At 41.3% G+C, this 19,849-nt stretch overlaps 1 protein-coding gene across 5 annotated transcripts in view; it reads right to left on the bottom strand.

The window, feature by feature from the left end:
* The window catches only part of TJP2 (tight junction protein 2), a 66,181-nt gene that overhangs the window by 27,777 nt on the left and 18,555 nt on the right, over positions 1-19,849 (bottom strand). The window contains exon 1 of one of the 5 annotated variants that reach the window (XM_040579464.1): positions 16,636-16,871. The exons of 3 other annotated variants lie outside the window; for them this stretch is intronic. In XM_040579464.1, coding sequence (XP_040435398.1) covers positions 16,636-16,698 — 63 coding nt within the window. In that variant the 5' untranslated portion in view covers positions 16,699-16,871. Of the gene's footprint in view, positions 1-120; positions 241-16,635; positions 16,872-19,849 lie in introns of those variants that run through there. One more of the 5 variants, XM_040579463.1, reaches the window with a different exon arrangement.

Here is a 19,849-nt window from a genome sequence, read left to right as displayed (position 1 = left end):
AACCAGAAGATCTGCCACAATAGTTATCTGGCTACAAAAGTGAGTTGGAGAAGGGAGGGATATATGAAGGGAGGGGTGGGGGGAAAGACTTGGAGCAAGATGCAACAAAAAGCAACTCACGTGCCCTTTCAAAATCCCCAACTTTTTGACTGCATGTGACCACATTCTCTGCAGAGCTTGAGCTGTCTTCATTGTTGCAGGATATAATCTGTGAGGGGACGCCGTACATCCCTGTCTTTTCATCTGTTTCCACCACTCAACACGGTTATGTAATTCTAATACAATAGTGGCCTACATACTCGAACAAATCCTGCTGTCAGTTTCACACAGAAACACATTAAAACCACAGTAGGGAAATCTACCAGGAGTTTAACTAACTCTCACTTTCAGTCCCCAGTAAAAAGCAGTCCTGTAATCTTATGTTTTTTTAAAAAAAATAAGCATCAGAAACAGATTGATCTGTAGCAAGTTGTTCTTCCAAACACATATGCATTCACTTCACTGGGAACCCACTTGAAACTTTTAAAGGAGAAAATGCTTAAGAGCAACACTGCAGATTATTTGAAAGTTCATGTTCTGACTATAATATAGTCAAAATCACCACTTGACTCCATTATCTTGAGTAACACTATTGTTTATCAGCCTCTATCAAGTCTTAACAAATTAACTGCTGAATCCAGGAAGTCCTTACACAGAAATAACTGTATACATGTGACTAATCCCTTCAACAGCACGTGTAAAACTACATACAAACACTTGAGGAACTGTGGACTTGGCTCCAGCAGGCAAAAAGGGAAAGAGAAACAAAATTATAACAGCCACAAGTAACAGACACTTTGTCTGCCCTTGAACATTTAGTAAGATATTTGTCAGAATAATAAGCTAATCATACAGCCAAACAGATTACTTCATTGGAGAGCAGGTCAAGCCATCAGTTCCGTCTATGCTGCATGAATGCTTTAGGGAACATTTTCTCTAGACTTAAAGTAAGTTTCACAAGCAGGGAACAGATAGAAACACATGCCAAGTTCAGTACACAATCCTAACCAAAACCTCCATCGGTAGATTGCATTTTTCATTACTGGAACAGTTTTAACTGCTGAAGAGTAAGAATTCAGACAGCAGTGGACAATGTGGAATGGCTGTTTGGGTTTTTTGGTTGGTTTTTTTTTTTAGATTTTTCCATTTAAAATCAAGACCGAATTCAATGTCCTGTGTTTCAGCTGTGACCCCACCTCTGCACTAGCCAGCAGAACTAGGACGAACACAGACTTGCACCTTCAGTGCTGAGCCGCTGAGGGCGAACCCTGTTCAGCCTGCACTGGGGGTGACCAGAAGCACATTGATACCAGCCTCTGACTGGGGCTTCCCACTTCCAGAGCACGGGGTGGATGCAAGTAGTTTAAGACAGTCATTAAAGTTTGGTCAAAATAGTGTAGAATACCCCTGAACATTTCTAAAGAATAAAAACTTCACTTGTCTAAACAGACTCACATTAACATCTTCCAAAACAGCGTCTTCAATTTATTTATTTTTTTTTTTTTTTCAAAAAACAGCAGGAAGTAGAAACAAATGTAAGGAAGTACTTGAGACTTTTCTAGCCCTGTCTTAGCAGTCCTGCTTTCCTCTTCCTTGGCCTGACAAAGCTTCAACAGCATGCCAAATTCAGAAATACCACCAAAAGAAGATGGTGATGACATGGAGAACAAAAATGGTGAAACACTGTCCATGAGCAAGGACAGCTCCTTGGTTTTGGACTGTCTTTTCTCTAAAGGAAAGTGAGAAAGACAGATGAACTGACTCCACCAAAATTTAAAAGGAACCTGAAAGGAATCTTTAAAAAATAATCAGGAAGACTAGGAACATTACTGCAAATTTTCCTGCATAGTCAGAACAGGAGCTGTGAAAAGATGATGAGTTAACAGAAAGATGAAGGCTTTTGCATTTGGGTATTTCATTTTGGAAGAAAACAAGTGCTTCAGGATAGAAACTTCTCTATTAAATTTTTTAAAGTTAGATGGAAAGAAAATCCTTCTCTTTAAACTATCAAACAACCCCTGTCCTTTTGACCTTACCTGTATGCCTCTTTACAAAGGGAAAAAGGGACTGCACCCCCAGCACAAGTTTACAGACATTGCAAGCCTTTCTCATTTCACACCTATTTGACATCTATTATCCGCAGACATTTAAAACTGAAGCTCTTTTTGAAAGCAAGCTCAGCTCCAATGAGACACACACACCCTGGCTCTTTGTGGGAATCTATTCAGACAATAAAATGTGAATCATGTGGGGAAAAATAAATTGAACGCTAAGTATGATGATCTATTCTATAAACTGGGACTGTGTAAAGAAAAGCAGAGGTCCCAGAACATTCAATGGAGCAACTGCAGAATGTCATAACAAAGCCCTACAGCAGAACGCAGCATCTCTCCACTCACCCAGTTGAAGAGCGAGCTTCCTTACCTCAGTAAATTCTGCCCAGCAGAGAAGCTAACTAGAAGTCTTACACCTAGTACTATCTGTTTTGATCTCTTCCTCTCCAGCCAGCAAAGAAAAAGGGTGTTTCCTCACACATAACTTCGATGAGGCTCTGTTAGCAGAAGGGAAAGCTGAAATGGTCTTACTGGCTCCATTACAGACCTGAAACGAAAAAAGAGGTGCCTTTCCCCAGCCTCTCCTGCCCCCTTCACCTGCTACTATGGACTTAAGCATAAAAACCTTGAAAGCTGCATCCAGGTTTTCCCTAAAGACAGACTCCTATACTGAAGAAGATCAAAACCTTCAAGCTTCACTGAAAGACACCCACCTATAAAGGATGGGGTCAGAAGCTTTTCTAGCCACTGACAGGAGCAGGCAAGTAGAGACACTCCAGAGCCCCACCAAGATGTCAGCAGCATAACTGGTCTCAAAGACCACATAAATTATCAGAGGATTCAGAAACTGCTCTCACATGTTACCTGCCTGCATAAAGGCAATTTATGAGAAACAAAACTGGATGGTCCTACATTTATAGGCAAAGACACTGATCCACTTGCTTCTGGGGAGTCCACAAGGGATTCCCTCAACAAGCAGTGGAGGCCGAGTGAAATGAGAAGTAATCTGTACAAAGTGTGTGATGTGAAGGTCCACATCTTCTCTTTTTCAGCTGTAGGCTGTATCCTACTAGGCTATTAAAGATGATTAGGAAAAGATGATCACATAACACAAGCCACATATCCAGAGCCAAGTATTCTTAATTAACATAGTGAAAAATGACTGAAGAGGAACAGGACCTTTACCAGGCCTTTCCCCTGCAGTGAGGAAGGATGCTCAAGCCACTCTGAAGTGAGACGGCTCCAACTGAAAGGTTTTCATTAAGTATCTGTATATGATACACCAGATCTTTGATTAGGATCTAGCAGGATGAAAAAAACTATTCACCTGTGGATCTTTTGCAATACAGCCAGCATCTCACAAAAAAGGAGGAACCTTGTTTTCTACCAATATTAATTCAGGGAAGTGTTTCCTATTTTTTTGTTTAGGCTCCCACACCAATGCAGCAACCTCCAGAAAAGCAACAAATTGTCCTGAAAAAAGATGGTTCCCAGAATGATGAATGGCTCAGATTAAAAGAAGTGATATAAAATGGTTTGCAAAAAATATCCACTAGGAATAGCATGCATTTGCTCTTCAAAAAGGCAGAAACTTTCTTCCCCACACACCCCCCCCCACCCCCACCCCCCCTTCCTGGGGTCATGAGGGAAGAACACATTTAAGAGACAACTCCCTGTAAAGAAATCATCAGTTCAAGTACACATTCATTCACAATCAAGTAAAATCAAGATGGCTATTAACATCAAGATGGTTATATTATCAGGATGCAGAAAGTTTAAAAAAACCAAGAAGTCACATACTGTGCAAGTAAGTATACCTCTGCACCAGAATGACAGCTTCTGAGGGAGAACAAAACTTTCGTGTAGAAATGAGATGTGCAGACAATCCTCTCTTCCCTTTCCCTCCAATGCAGAATTATCAGTTAGATATAGCCTTTGCTTTCTCCCAAATTACTTGAGAAGACAAATACTTTGCTAACAGGGCAAAGGTATTCTGCTTGTAACAAGCACATTCATCAGCAACCTGGTCTAGTGGAAGGTGTTTCTGTCCCTGACAGGGGGGTTAGAACTAGGTGATCTTTAAGGTCCCTTCCAACCCAAACCATTTTATGATTCTTTGAGTCTATGATGTATCTATCATCAGACTTTGTGTGATAAAGTTTTTTTCCAAAATTCAGTTAGAAGCAGTAACCTCAAGTTACAAGTTGTCTAAAAAGACCTTTTTACAGAAAATCTAAACTGAGCATAATGTTTCCAATCATTTGTTCATAGATTTGGTAAGTTGAATGTCATTACACAAGCAGACTGTTTTTGAATGCAAAAGAAGTGATGATATAAAAAAACTTTTCTTAAGCATATTTAAATTAAAAGCTACACTATTCACTTGCTGCAATTTATAAATTCTATCTACAACAGGACTGGCAAATGTTATGTAAAGTACAACATGCCTATTCCAGACATTGTAAGATCAATCTTCACTTCTTAAGTTGCATGAAAACTTTTAAAACCATCAAATGAGAACTGTTTACTAGACAATAATTTATTTCTTTTTAGTTTACTTCTTCCAGGAACAGTTTGAATCCAGTGTGACAACAATGCCCATAGTCATTACTTGACACCGTATGCAGCACTATTTCACTATTAATTTTGCTTCCAGTTAGCAAAACTACTCCTTAAGAAATACAAAGTGCCAAAGCTGTCAGCTGCAGAGCCAAGAACATAACTGAGTTGTCTTGACTTCAAGTCCAGCAACCTGTCCACTGAAACGTGTTGTGCAAGGAAGCACTCAGATTTCCTCCATTTCTGCCAAACAGAAGTCTCCCACCAAAACACCCCTGTAATAGGAAAACAGAGATCAACCTTCTCCCAATGTGGACATTTTAGCCTGCTAACAGATGGGGGAAAATTCCAGGACAGCAGAACTTGCATTCATTTCTATCTCTCATTGCACTATGACACTCCAAATGCCTTCCAGGCTGCAAACCGAACGAGAATGCACTCCTATACAGAGCTGAGGAGATGAAAGACAACAACATTGTTTACCAGACTATTGAGAATATTAATCAACAACCACATCTAGGTCTTATTTGCATTGTAGCCTTGTTACTAACATTCAAAGCCTAATGCCCCAGATTTTCTAGTGCACAAAAATTGTTTAGAAAATAAGCCAAAGGAGGTGGGAAAAAAAGTTGCATACACACAGAAGGTCTCCGCTGATCTGGACCTTTGAAAAGCGTGCTTTTTAATTCAAAATATATCACTTGATCCAGCATACAGCGTATCAGTAACAAACAATGCTTAAACGTAACAAAGGACATCACACAATCTGCTTATAATAGCAGTCCATGCATTCTTTGCATGGTTCACGTTAATGAAATAGCACCCCCAGTTGAAAGAATTTTTGCAGAAATTTAGCCAAGCACAGGAAAAAACACATCAAAATAGAGGCATGGGATTGGAATTTTGTTGATATTTACTTATTCTGCAATTCCAAAAACCTAAAGGGAATAGCAAGTAACCTGGACACTGAAAAGAAGCCAATAAAGAATGTGCCATTAGGCATCCTTTTGCTGGATTACTGCGTAAAGCATATAATCTTTGAATAGTTTTATTTGTTTCAATGCTGTATTAAAGAAACAAATAAAAGCGGGAAGGCTGTACACATAAATATCTGAGTAATGTATACACTAGTGTCTTTGAGGAAAAAAATATGAAAAAAAAAAGAAACCATTTTTCAGAGAAATTTATCCGGTAAGATAATGCCCTAGGAAAAATGTGTTTCCTGTATACTTAAAGCTAAACATTAAACAACTATATGGAAGACCATCAGAAGGTAGGACAAACACTCGGAAACAAAGAAAGGGGAGAACTAGCATTTTCTTTAAACATTTTGAGTTCAAGTCAGAATTCAAGCAGCACCTCCAGGTCCAGTAGTTTTCCAGCCACTCTTCCCCCAGCCTGTAGCGCTGTGTGGGGCTGCTGTGACCCAAGGGCAGGACCCGGCACTGAGCCCTGTTGAACCGCACAGGAATGGCCTCGGCCCATCGCTCCAGCCTGCCCAGGTCCCTCCGCACAGCCTGCCTGCCCTCAAGCAGATCAGCACTCCCCTGCAACTTGGTGTCACCTGCAAACTCACTGAGGGTGCACTTGATCCCCTCTTCCAGTTTATTGATAAAGACATTTAACAGGACTGGCCCTAGTACTAACCCCGGGGGAACACCACTTGTGACTGGCTGCCCGCTGGAGTAACTCCGTTAACAACTCTTCGGATTTAGCCATCCAAACAGCAGCAGGGAAATAAAGGCAACACAGAAAAAACTTTTAACGGAAAAACCAGGAAACTGAAAGTTTCTGAGTAGCTTTAAAGATACTTAAGACAATAAGAAAATACATTCTCCCCTGCTTTTTATTCCATCTTTGATAACAACAGATTACTACCCTTATGCATACACTTTACCTTAGTATGTCCTGATAACTATTAACACGTCATGTATCTTGTCTGCCTACATTCTAGAAGAAACATTTATAAAGGCTTTTCAGGTGTTAATATAATACTAGGATAAAGTCTGATAAAATAACGATTTTAAGATATATTAATAAAATTGTATTTTTATATACATATATACACATACTAAATATATCTGCCCTGGCAGCATAGAAGAATAGAAAGAAAGCCGGCTTCTTTCCCCGCCCCCATTCGTGTTGCATATTGAAAAGGCATACAAGCACCAGGAGCTGCATTTCCACCTCCTTCTGAATTTGCAGGACACTTAGAAGTCTAGAGGAGATCAGCAAAACAAGCAGGAAATCTTGTATTTCAGAAGAAACCCAACAAGTTTTTGACAAATTGTTTTTGTGCAATGCAGACAATTCGTGCAAGCCAGTAAAACTTGAGAACCAAGATTCTAGGTGTACAACTCACCACTAATCCAGAGAGACACTAGATGGTGCAGTGATGCTGCAACTGAGGCGCACACCATTCCCCCTCCGTCAAAAGAAGTTGAACACTCAGGCTGTTTCTTTGGCACACAACATAGTATTACTGCTCTGAAGAACAAGACTCAATAGTACATAGTATGTTCATTTATTTATTTATTTCTCAAACAGGTTGGCATGAGTGATTTTTATAAATATAATTTCTGTAAGTTAAAAAAAATAATCTTAGAAAGGCTTAACATCTTGTTAGGCCAAAATCCTAATTTCTACACTTTCAGACTGAAAAAAAAAAAAAAATTACAGGAAATATGCTGTTAAAGCAAGGTGTTAGATGGCTTTTTTGTCTCTTTAATCTCAGGCACATATCCCATCATCAGTCAAACAGACTGTTCTTTTTCTTTCTCTCTTTAATTTTTTTAAATTCCAGCTTTATTAGGTTTAAGTGCCTTTCCACCACAATTATTTCAAGAATCAATTGTGCTGCTTATACAAAGCAAATAAACATATTCCCCAAGCAGTTTTATGTTCTGAAAAGAGAGAAACATCTGGTAGTCTAAAGATAAACCATGTATATTACCCATCAGTCACACCAAGACACCACGGAAATGGGCAGTGGAAAAATTCTAAACACGACTTTGAAACGAGTTCTACATGACAGTTACACCTAAAGCTAGTTTAGCACTAACAATAAAAAGGAGAATTATGGTTACGTTTTTGGAGTTAAGCTTTTTTTCCAGACTACCTTTAGCCTGAACACAGGAAGGTTACACTTTCAAGAAGTGTCCTTTAAGGTCCTGGTTTTGCTGACATAAAGGCATATTTTCTCATTACACCAGAAAAGTCAAGCACCACACACACTCCCCAGAATTCTCTAAAATACATTCACTTATATTTCACAGTACTTGTGATCTCTGCGAGTAAGAGTAACAGTTAAACATTTCAATTTGGTGCGCAGAAATTTCTTAGGATGGTGTGGTGCCTTCTAAAAACTGTGCTACTTACTGAAAATCTATCTTTTTAACATCTGTCTGTTCCCTCTATAATTACTGAAAATGTATAAATGCAAAAGCAGCCACCGGAACTGCTTTGCTGGTATGCCACCAGGAGCAAACGCTTATTTACTTATCAGGGGTGGGAAGAGGGGAGTGGTGCAAAGGGCAAAAAGCGGTATTTACCCAGCAGAGTGTAACAAACTCAGAACACGAAACTCAATTTACAACCTTCACATGCTATACAAATTTAAAATACACATGCAAAACTTCTAAACCTTTCTGGGATGAGGTGGAAGACACAAATGGAGTAGTTTACACTTGTTACAGCTGAATTCCTCTGAGCTCAGACGCATACATATGCAAAACAGTACAACATCTCATTACAAACTAAACCAAAGTTTATTCAGAGGGGGGAGGAGGGCGCAGGGAGTGGGAAAAAAAGAAAAAAGAAACTGTATCCAAAACACAGCTGCAAGTTACACAGGTCCTACCTACCGAAAACTCAGATCTCATAAAAATATAGCTTAGATCTATATAAGGAGGAAGTTCCCTCCACTTTTGCCGAACTATAGTTCTGTCATTACTTTGGTGAAACTACGCTGCAATTGTTCCAGTGCTTCCCCCAACAGGAAGCAACCAATTGTTCAAAATTTGTGAGGGAACAGTTTCAAGTGAAATACAACATTGCCATTTTGGGGAAGAAAACAAATCACATTTTGCCCCCGCAAAATTAAACTCTTTTATTTTTTAAAAAACAGTTTCTGTCTCTTGAGAAATAACACCCCCCATGGGACTGAACATTTTTTTAATCAAAGTTCTCTTTCTTTTCACCCTTTGCCTCACAGATGGAAGCCAGAAGCTGTTTTTCCCAAGTGTTCTGGGATATGCAGCACCAGTCCAGCAGAGGTGCATTTACTCTCCCATAGGTGTTGAAGGGGTTCTAAAGAAAAGAATAAATTCTTGGGCATGGCATGTGCACTATCTTGCAATGATTTCCCCACCACTTCTTTTTCAAAAACACAGTAAGGCTTCAGGAGATAAAAACTTGGAAGCTAAGCAATTTCAGTTAAAGATCAAAATTATCTAGTTAAAAAGCTGACAGATCAATTATACTTGTCTATGTAGCTTATGAATATACACACTGGAAAGTGAAGGGTTTATTTTTCGGGGTTTTTTCTAAATGGTTTTCCTAGACTTTCAGCTTACACAGACTAAGGGTCTGGTAAGTTTTTTTGTATACAATACAAGAAGCTAACACCACTGAAGGGACTGCAGGTGAACTGAACCAATGCCAGCTTTAAAGGCTATCTCTGACTTAACCATCCCACATTCACTTTAACTGTAAAACCTAAGATTTCTTTCCAGTCACACTGCTTCTGCACCTTCTGCTCCTTAAGAAGCCCACGCAAATGCGGTCTGATAATCAAAGTGCTTGAGCAGTTTGTGAATAAGCTAAGTTCAACAGGACCACTTTGTGCCTGACATCATTAAAAAAAGAATAAAAATGTTTGTTCTGATGTACTTGCAGTATCAGGATTTGACAGGGAGGTAAATTAAACTCACCAGGTGTGCATAATCCATTTCATTATGCTAGATAATCTAACAAAATAAAAAGATAAAACTGAAAAATATAAATGCAGCTACCTTTCCTTAAGTGTCTCATTTCAGAATCGGCTATTCTCTGCAGCCAAAACATAGCTTTTACTCTTATAGCATCTTAAGATAAAAAATTTGAAAGAAAAAAACTCAGAGCACTTACATGGTCCAAAGCACTGAATACAATTTTATTCAACTTCAGTGATACACCTTCTACTGCTACTGTTTTTGAATGTTTTAGCTTCCTGCAGAAGTGACCAACTCTATCATCCAGGGACTGACTACTGATAAGAAACGGTGCTATTCCACAGTCCTTACAGACTCTCTGATTGCATAAACTTTGTTATTCAACAACGACAGCTCCCAAATCTGTGAAAAACAAGGTGGGTACCTGTCTACTGCTTCCTGTAACTGTTTTTTAAAAGGCCAATTCATTGCTGGGATACAATCCAATCAGGTCAGAATTTGTATTTAATCACCCAATTATAATGCAAGACATTTCAAACAATGGTAGAATTGTTAGTTTCTGAGCTTATTCCCAACCAAACTGGATTTTTTTTCCCCTGTTAAGGTTTCTAGTATCCTTTGTTCTAACTCTATTAATAGAAGAGTGATTTGCTGTATTCTAGGAAGCATTTTACTTTTGTTCAAGCATTCCTGTGGCAGTTGTCACATTAACTTTCTTTTCTTGGCTGGTGGAAATAAACCTGAACAGTGTATAATGCATAAATTTTAATGGTACATTTGACCACATCTACGACTAAAACCCCATAGAATTCACACAATACAATGTCTTTCATATAGATGTCAATGCCATATCACAAAATTCATACAACTGTCAATGACATACCACAAACCTCACAAAACATAAATTTCAAATAGAAGGTCACCAATACAAAGGGTAGAAAAATAAAAGCTTCAAATGCATTTACATGTCCATAACAGTAAGAATCTAATTCAATTTTCTGTTAAAAAAAAAGTTTTAAATTGTCAATCCAAAAGATATCAAATCTCTGTAAAATTAAGCTGTTCTGAGCTTGAAGGCATATGTTCAGCATCATTCAGATACATGCCACAACAAACAGCTTGATTTATTAGCCAACTCTTAAGTGCTTCTAGTCACATTCATCGTACCTCTCTGCATTCCTTTTCTTCTGCCACCGTACTCCTGCCTTCAAGGTCTTAAGCAACTCACCTCTCCCTCTCAAGATGTCTCAACAGCCTACTCAGTCATGCCAGAAAGCATTGCTGAAGTTTGCTTCTAAAATTTAAAGTCTTGCACATACATCAAATGATAGCAAAACCTGTTGCAAAAAGGAATTCAGTAATTCTTCCGTCATCCATACAGTGGATGCATGGATGAAAATGCAAACCTGGGGATTGCATTTGAAGGGTTTAGGTCCACAAGCATTACACTGATATTCCTCCCAGTACATTTGGAAGAAGAGGAAACAAAAATAAAAGTCACCAAGCTCCTCCCAACATCTCAATTACCCTGAGAGAGTGGGTTAAACCAGCTGCACCTGCTTCAGTAAAACACATTCAGAATCCCTTTGCTCACAGCAAACTTTCCTCCTCAGGGCCTCTGAAGGAGTGTAATTGCTTTTTCAAACAATAAAACTAATTGTAAATGCTCCCCACAGCTCTGGTTTTTTCTGGGCCAGCATCACCAGCAACCTATCATTCCATATAAAGTTGTGTTACACTGAAACTGACAATGTTGACACTGATAAAACACTGAGGTAAGATGACAACAGAAGGGCAAATGAAAGCAATAAAATTCAAGTATTTTCCATTCTCAATCCTTCCGCAAGATCAGATGTGAGGCTGAATTACCTCATGCAGTTATGTATTAATGCATGACTTCGCTAACATCTAGACATGTTGTTATAAAGAATATTTCAAACACACACACTCCTCCCAACCTATGTAGAAATAATTATTACCAATAGCATTAATGACAGCAGTCAACTAATAACCAATACATCAGCAGAAGGGATGGGGGGTTGAAGTCAGCTGCCCCTTTTCTTTAGTATCCGGATAATAACTTTCACTTGGTAGATTCATTCCCAAAGCTCTAATCCCAGTTTATCTGCAGCCATTCTTTCCTCACTTGAAAGGATGCCAGCAGAACAATTTGAAACTAGAACCCTTGATGCAATCTTTCTACCAATCAACACTTCACATACATTCACTGTCAATGTAATGAACTTCAGGATTCACTCCAACCATTAAATGAAACCAAAAAGACACATTGCTATGAAATAGTTCCATTTCCACTGAACTGCAAACTGAAGTACACAAAGAATAAAGCTGACCAGAACACAATCAGTGAGTGGTGGAATAAATTTTATTCCTCTTTTTGTGACTATTAAGTCATTTTCATAAATCACATGAGGCTTTGAAAAGAACTGGGAAAGAAAAACAAGAGAGTTCTTCTGTATATATGGCTCAAAGGAAATTAAATATCTCAGAATCATTAAGGTTTAGAAATGCTTCCATTAAGTTAGCACCCAGAGCAAAGCTCACCTTGTTAGCAACTGAAAGTTCATTCTCAACTGAGATTTGGAACAGAAAGTTTTCTTCCTTTTATGTGGTCTGAGCCACATAAAAGAGCATTACATGCTTCAAGGACCTTCTGACAAACAAAGCAGAAGCAAACCATGACTAAGTGTTCTGCTTCTTTCTCATTCAAAAGAAAAAGAAGTTAGGTACCTGCCTTACAAGACAAACCAGCCTTATGAAAAGGCCAGAAATTTTTTAGCCCTTTTCAAATTGTTATGATCCAAGAGTTTAAGTCCGTCATTATTGCTGCAGACAACATTAGGAACATATCTACTGGCTTCTACAGGGTAAGGCAGGGAAAAAAAAAAAAAAACAACTTGGAAAAGAATGGAAAACTAAGTCAAATTATTACAACAAGACAGAGAAGTTAATACATAAACTTCTGAATGAATTAAATTCTACAGTATAACACCACAGCAACACTAAAATTAAGAAGGCACTATAATAAGCTGTTAAACAAAAGAAAAGCCACATAGAAAATGACAAAACATACTCAAGGCATACCGATATGTCAGGCTAGATTACAAGTATTTCACATACACCAAAGGGTCATCAAAGACCGATGCACCAACAGTACTGTAGTACTGGGCTTGTCACGTTTTACTAATAGCTTGACAAGTGTGTCTGAGGCACATGATTGAAGATCTCCACAACTTCTTCCCCCATCTTAACCTATTTTTAAAACTTTTATGTGTACTGGGCACTGTGCACAAATAGGTAGGGAGGCATACTTCCCAAAGGGGAACAGAGTGCGTAGCAGCTATTGTAAATACTCTGCAATCAGCAGCATGTCTTGCTGCAGATCAAAGAATGCAAGTACAATTCTACACAGAAGCAGGAGTTCTGATGGCATCAGCTAAGAAGCACATACACACATGCTACCAAACATCTATGCTACTGTCATTTCAACTGCTTTAAAATGTATCGACTTAATTCTATAAACAGAATAACGAAAACCTCTGAGCACATTTTATTTCTGTAATAAATATCACTTAGGAAAATAAAGTAATAAAAAATGTGAATTGTTCCTCATCCTGTTCTGCAACTCTTTAAAAAGCTTCTGAAACACTGATTGAAGAATCCTTAGCCCTGACCACTAGAAGAAACCCATGCTATCCAGCAGATTTTTGCAGTGCTGGAAGAGCGATCAGTGCCAAGTGTCGACCCTGGCAGCAAGCTGTTCAGTTCAGTCCAAGGCAACAATTTGCCTTTCACAGCTTTGTTTGCAGAGCCTGGAATGACAGTCGAGCTGGACATCCTGCACTCTCTCCGAAAAGCTCATACTTACTAAGTGACTCCTAAGGGGTGGGTGTCTGAAATGCTTTCCTATCACAGAATAGGCATGCACATGGCAAGCTGAGTATGTGCATTATTAAGTAATAAATAAATAAATAAATAACGGGTAGATATATAATTTCTTTCAGCTGTATAAGGAAGCTGTTTTATCACTGCTGGTTTGTTTGGGTTTTTTTTCCAAGACTTTCTCCTTCTTGATATTGTTTTTTTTTTAACACAAATAATTTATCCAGAATTCGGTTGTGAAACACTAATCTGATATTGTTAATCAAATCTGAGGACTCCATCAGCAGAATATGTAAAAATATATTGCTCTCTGATTATTAAACAGGGCAAACACAAGGCACAAACACCTGGAAAGCTGACAATCATCTACCTGCTTAGTTAACTGCTACTACCATTGTAGGCCTTCAAGGAGCATTTTCATCTTTATTGTATTATTAAGTTACTGGATAGAGATGCCTGAAGGGTTCATGAAAGCTACTCTCCAGCTGTTTAGTAAGTTAGATGATGTTTTATTCTTACGTAGTATTAAGAATAATTGCATGTATATATTAGTTTCCACTGCACATTCTAGCTAAGATGCATTCAGGTACATAATTCTGCCTTAAGGCTGGTCTTTGCACTACATGTCTGTCTTATCAGCATGGATCACAAAATTCTTGGCGAGTTCTTCATTCTGATGGTAAGAAATATATTCCAAATACCACATTAAAATACAAAGTGATTTTAAGTTCATCTGCAATTTTAACACAGTCACGAATTATACTACACTATTTGGCTCATAAACCATATACAGTTCAGGTCACTCAAAAAAAGATTCCTGCAGCATTAATGATGTCAGCTTCCTAAGAAAATACTGCAACTTACCACTTTCTGTTACACACAGGACTCCAGAAATGTTTCCAATGTCAGCTGAATCCTCATTTGTCTAATAGCTCCAATAATCACAGGTTGTGAAAAACAGAATCCTTAGTATAGTCTAAATTTTATATTGTTTGCATAGCCTCATTAAGAGGAGGAAACTAGAAATCATAGCTGCAGTATCTCTCCAATCATTTTTCTGTGTTTTTCTACAAAATAATGAATGAACTGTTGTCTCTTATAGAAGAAACAGAATTGTGGCCTTATTAGTAACTATAATGCAAGGAATAATAACCATCGCAGGAGCCACAGTGACAATTCTCCCTACTTAAGTTCAGTACACAGAAGACACATCAACTTTCTCAGTCTCAAACAATAGGCAGGAGGAAAGATTGGACAAAGCTCCCTTTTTGCTGACAGAGAAGCTGTCACTGAATTCATAAGCCAACACAGCCTACTTCTGCTGGACTGCATGGACTCACAGCTGTGAAACAAAAAGAAGCTCCATCCAAATGGTTTAATTCCTATTTCTTTACACGAAAGGCAGACCCTAAAACAGCTTGAAGAAACCTCATACACTCAGTGGAGACCTGACAACCCACACTTTTTATCAAGCCAACAAGAACGTTGTCAAAAACTTCAAAAGGGCAAGAATTCCACCAACATTGACAGCAAGTCCAAAAAAGTTGCTAGATACTGCAAAGTCTCTTACCTCAAGAACCACTCCATACTCATGATGATTTTGTTTAAATGAAGTATTAAGTAATAGTCATCTAAAGTGTACATCTGTAACTACTACAACTCATATATGCAGAATCAGGCTTCCCATCCAGCTCAGGTCAGCACATTTAAACCCCACCCCCAAGAGACCCCTGCAAGGCAAGTCACCAAGGCACTGTCATGGATATTTACAATTCTCTCACCAGAACCATCAGCAAATGATTACATATACTTACTAAATGTACTGCAGCAAAACAAGTGTCAAATACAATGGGATCTTGTCAAAGAGCTTACAAGATTGATTCAGAAGAGGGGAAACAGGTAAGTACAGGAGAGGATGAAGATAACAGAACAAGAAGGGTGAAGTAAGAGTGGGATAGTTACCCAGATCAACTACACAACCTCGCTGACCTATTAAAAAAAACACAAGCCCAGCATCAAAAGAAACCTCAAACCAACCACACAAAAAATACCCTAAGCAAACCAACCCCAAACCAACTAAACAAAAAACCAACCCAAAACCACACACTCTGGAAATAATCACATAAAAGAAAGTATCAACTAGTAGCTCACTGATGGCCAATAAATACCTGCAACATGTGCAACATGGGACACTGGCTAACACACACAGACCCCATACAAAAAAAAGTAAACTTACAGCACTAATTGTTCTACGTGCCACAAAACAAACTATGAGGCACAAATAAATTCTGTTTATGGCTTCCACTCACATTTTAGTGAGGGTGGGGGAGGTGACTACAGATAAATTCAGTCTCCGGCACCCTGGCAAGCACACCACATGTCTCTCCAGTCCTGGCAGATGCTGCTTGCTACTCCTAGGTGCTTCGTAGCTATATTGATTACTGCAGTTCAGCAACAGGTGAAGGAAAACAAGTTTTCTCATAAAAAATGAACGGGGTAGGGGGGAAGCAGGGGCCAGGAGGAGATTTTCTTTTTCAAATTTAGGATTTTGGTTCTCGACAGGTACAGGGAAATTTTCGGTTAAGAAACGGACTTGCACCCTGAGCTCAACCAGCGTTTAAAACATAACACTATGTTTTGTCTCCAGTGTTGGAGGCCTTACCCGGGCACCCGAGCGGAACTCGCCAGCCCCTGCCCACCGGCTCGAACCTCCCCGCTCCCATTTTACCGAAAAAACCACGGGATTCCCACCGCCCTTCGGCCCCAGCAGCCCACCGGCCAGCCCGCGGCGGTGGGAAGGCGGGATCGCACCCGCAGCCCGCCCCTACCTGCCCCCCGCCCCACCGGGGCCGCTTCTGCCCCTGCGGGACGGGTGGTCCCGGACGGCTCGGAGGCGCCGCGGGTCGAAGCACACGCTGACACCGGTAAGCGCCACGCGCACGCACCGCTCCCCACGCGGTGCCACAGCCGCCCCCTCCTCCGCCCACCGCCCGGCCCCCGCGGCAGGACCCGGTCCAGCCGCCGAGCCCCTCCCTCGCCCCCTGCCGCGACGGGGTCCCGGCCGGGGGACACTACCACGACCGGGGCGGGGGGTGCCGGCGAGCGGGCCCGGCGGGAGGAGGAGCGCGGTGGGCGAGGGGGAGGCTACCGACCTGCTCCGCCCCCCCTGCGGGCTCCCGTGGTTCGCTCCCCGCGGAGCCCTGCGTCGCTCCCATAGTAACATCGCCGGCCGCTCCCGCCCGCGGCCCCGGGCACGCTTCTCCCCCGCCTCGACCCCGCTGCCCGGGAAGGGCCGAGGGAGACCGGACAGGCCGCTGGCCGGGGAGCGGCGTGGGTGAGGGGCTGCGCCGGAGGCCGGCGCGGCGGGGGCGGCCCGAGCCCGCCGGGGACAAAGCCGGCACTGAGGAGCCCGCCACAGAGCGACTTTGTACTGCCGGGCCCGGCCGCCCCCCGCGGCCAGCCAATCGTGCCTGCAAACGCCCCGGGGCGGCGAAGAAACATTTTCATTCTCCCTGGGATGAAAAGAATTGTTATTCTCCATTTACAAAAATATTTCTTGTGCTCTTGCCCTTGGCAGCAGCCAGTAGCTGACGCCTGTCACATGGTAAACGGGATACGGGCCCCGTGGTCCAAACCTGGGCAGCATTTCTGACGCGAGGGCAGTATCCACAGCCCTGCTTTGTCAAACAGAAACACACCAGTCACTGCTACCTTTTCTGTTTGGGTGGCTTTTTTTAGAAGGACACTGATTTGAAAACTCCCACCCCACACCCCGATGGCCTTCCCCGAGTCCACAGCCTCGGCTGGGTTTCCTTCCCAGAAAGAGCCCTTCCACATCAGACTCAAAGCCAACACTGCTGCTATTAATTCAGAGGCTAAATTGCTTTGTTTTGAGGCTGTGATTACATATTCTTAAAAAAGCATGTTCTTAAGGTAACAGCATTCTTGACAGCTTGCAGAGATGACTGGCCGTTAAAAGCACTAAGGAGGACAAGAGTGGCAGAAGTTCAACCACACACTTGTATTCAGAAATAAAGATTTCTTTCCCAGTGCTACTGTCTTCCTGGGGTTGTATTATTTTGGGTGGATGAGTCAGTACTTTAATCAGCTCCTGGAAGAAAGAAACTAAGAATGAGGACAAACTGTAAGGGAAGAACTTTCTTAAGCCAATGCTGTAAAAAAAAAAGAACGCAAAACAGCATGTTACTTTGTATGGCTTACCCTCAAATCTGGATACAAAAAGGCAGAAAAATGCCGAAGTATAAACATTGCTCTTCTTTCATCTTGTCCTTCCTCTCAGTTTTACAAGTGAATGATACCATCCAACATTCGTTGCAACACTAGTAGTCCAGTATACAACCAAAGTCAAGACCACTTGGAAAAATGAAGTGCAGAGGGGCAGCCTCTTCACACACATGGCATTCTGTGATAGCATACAGCATCAAGAATTTCTCTAGGAGACACAGCAGGGAAAGCGCTCCACTGAGCACTTCTGCACATCTCCGCAATCTGGAGGCACTTTCCTAAAGAGCTAGTGCTGGCTGGAAACATCAGCATAAGACACTGTGCCACAGCATCAGCAGAGAAAGCCACTGTCTAATACTTACCTCCACGAATTGAGAAGACACGATGAAGACACGATCTAGTTTTCACTTTGCTACAATATGGTAAGATTTTGCTGCAGATGACTATGTAGTTTTAGATGCAAGATGAATTTTTGCTTTTAGCCAGCTGGCAATACACTTTTCCAAAGAAAATCTGTCAGAATTAGGGTGGGACAGGGAAAATAGAAGCCACTGCATCCCTGTGACTGCAGTCTCGTAACACATATACCAATAACATGGCAGCACAAAGTAGGGCACCAGCCTCTTACAGCTGCCCCCCTCCACACAGGCTCTGGCAGAAGATGAAGCACTATCACCCGATTCCCCCACCAGACACAGCCCGTTGGGGAGTGCAGGTGGTGCCGGTTAAAGCAGTGTAAGGGTCTGCCTATCCTGACCAAGGCCAAGGAGGACTACGTCTTGTTCCAGATGAAAGCTGTGGCTTGGCCTGAAGCCTCTTTTTGGCATGTTCTGTGACTTTATCAAAGCCATGTGTTGTTATCACTAATAGTGGGGTTATCAGGCTATACTTCCCTAAGCTGTAGGGCAACAACCAAGGCTAACACACTTAGCTAGGTTGAGGTAAGTGTAACACAAATGCAGGAACTGACCACAGTTATGCGAGCAAAATAGGCTGGTTTTCAATCTCTTACCACAAATCATCACCTGGGAAGGGCCTATCAATTTGTCTCCATTCAGTTTCCTGCAATAACAGATGGAAAACAATCCATGTGGGCTTATCAAAATTTTTCCCACGTTTGTCCATAAAATGTAGCACTTGTAAGAGTACAGAGGACACATATTTCCCTCCTTTGTCTCTTCTCAAACCAAACAGCTACTCTGCCAGGATGGGCAGATAAATCATTCCATACCAGCCTGCAAATGCAAGCAGCAAGTGACCTCTAGTGCTCATGCTCACAGTAGAGCTTGGCCAAGTGCCCAGATGCCATACGTGATGCCATGGACCATGTAACTATTAACATAATAACAATTTACAAGTTAGTTATCCTGCAATTCAACCCCAGAGAACAGACTTTCAGGCCTTCCCGGGTACTTTCTGCCCCTTGACTGAGCTATCCTCCCAAGGTGGATATGCAGGTAGGCCTTACAGGGGGAGGCTGATGTCACCTAAACTGAAAATGGCAGGATATAAAATAGGAGTGAAAAGAGCTGCAGGAACTTCTCTGGCACCACAGGTTCCTGCCTCCTGTGCCAGGAAAAGAGAGACTAGGTACTTGAAGCACCCCATTCACCTAACAGCTATTCCACAGGAAGACAGCATCCCCATTCTCTTCCCTTGTAAGCCAAAGGAAAACAAAGCCAAACCCCTAAATTGCAGCTCAAAGCAGCGCATCTTTAAGTGTGTAATAAGATAACACTTCTCCTGACTCAGCTTCTCTTGAACCCATAAGACCATCCATTGTGGATCAGAAGTGACTATACAGAATACTACAAACTAGCCAAAACTGACCTGGGACAGCAGCACAAGCAGAAGAGAGGCAGGAGACCCAGCAAAATGGTCTGCTCTGTCTATGCTGGTCTCTGTGCACTTTAGCATTTGAAAGCACGGCTGCATGCACTTATCACTCATTGTCTCCCCTTGAAATGGGAGGTGCAGGTACAGTTGTAGTTGGCCCTGGAAGGGATACTGCATCATGAAGAGTAAAGGCCGGGTACCAACACCCTTTTTTTTTTTTTTTTAACCAAAATTACACAAATTGGGCTATAAATGTGCAGCTCTGTCATCTGCAGCGTTTAGGAC

The sequence above is a fragment of the Falco naumanni genome, chromosome Z, assembly GCF_017639655.2.
Source record: "Falco naumanni isolate bFalNau1 chromosome Z, bFalNau1.pat, whole genome shotgun sequence".
NCBI lineage: Eukaryota > Metazoa > Chordata > Aves > Falconiformes > Falconidae > Falco > Falco naumanni.
Note: the sequence above shows the minus strand (reverse complement) of the source record. Positions and strands in the feature narration are given on the sequence as shown.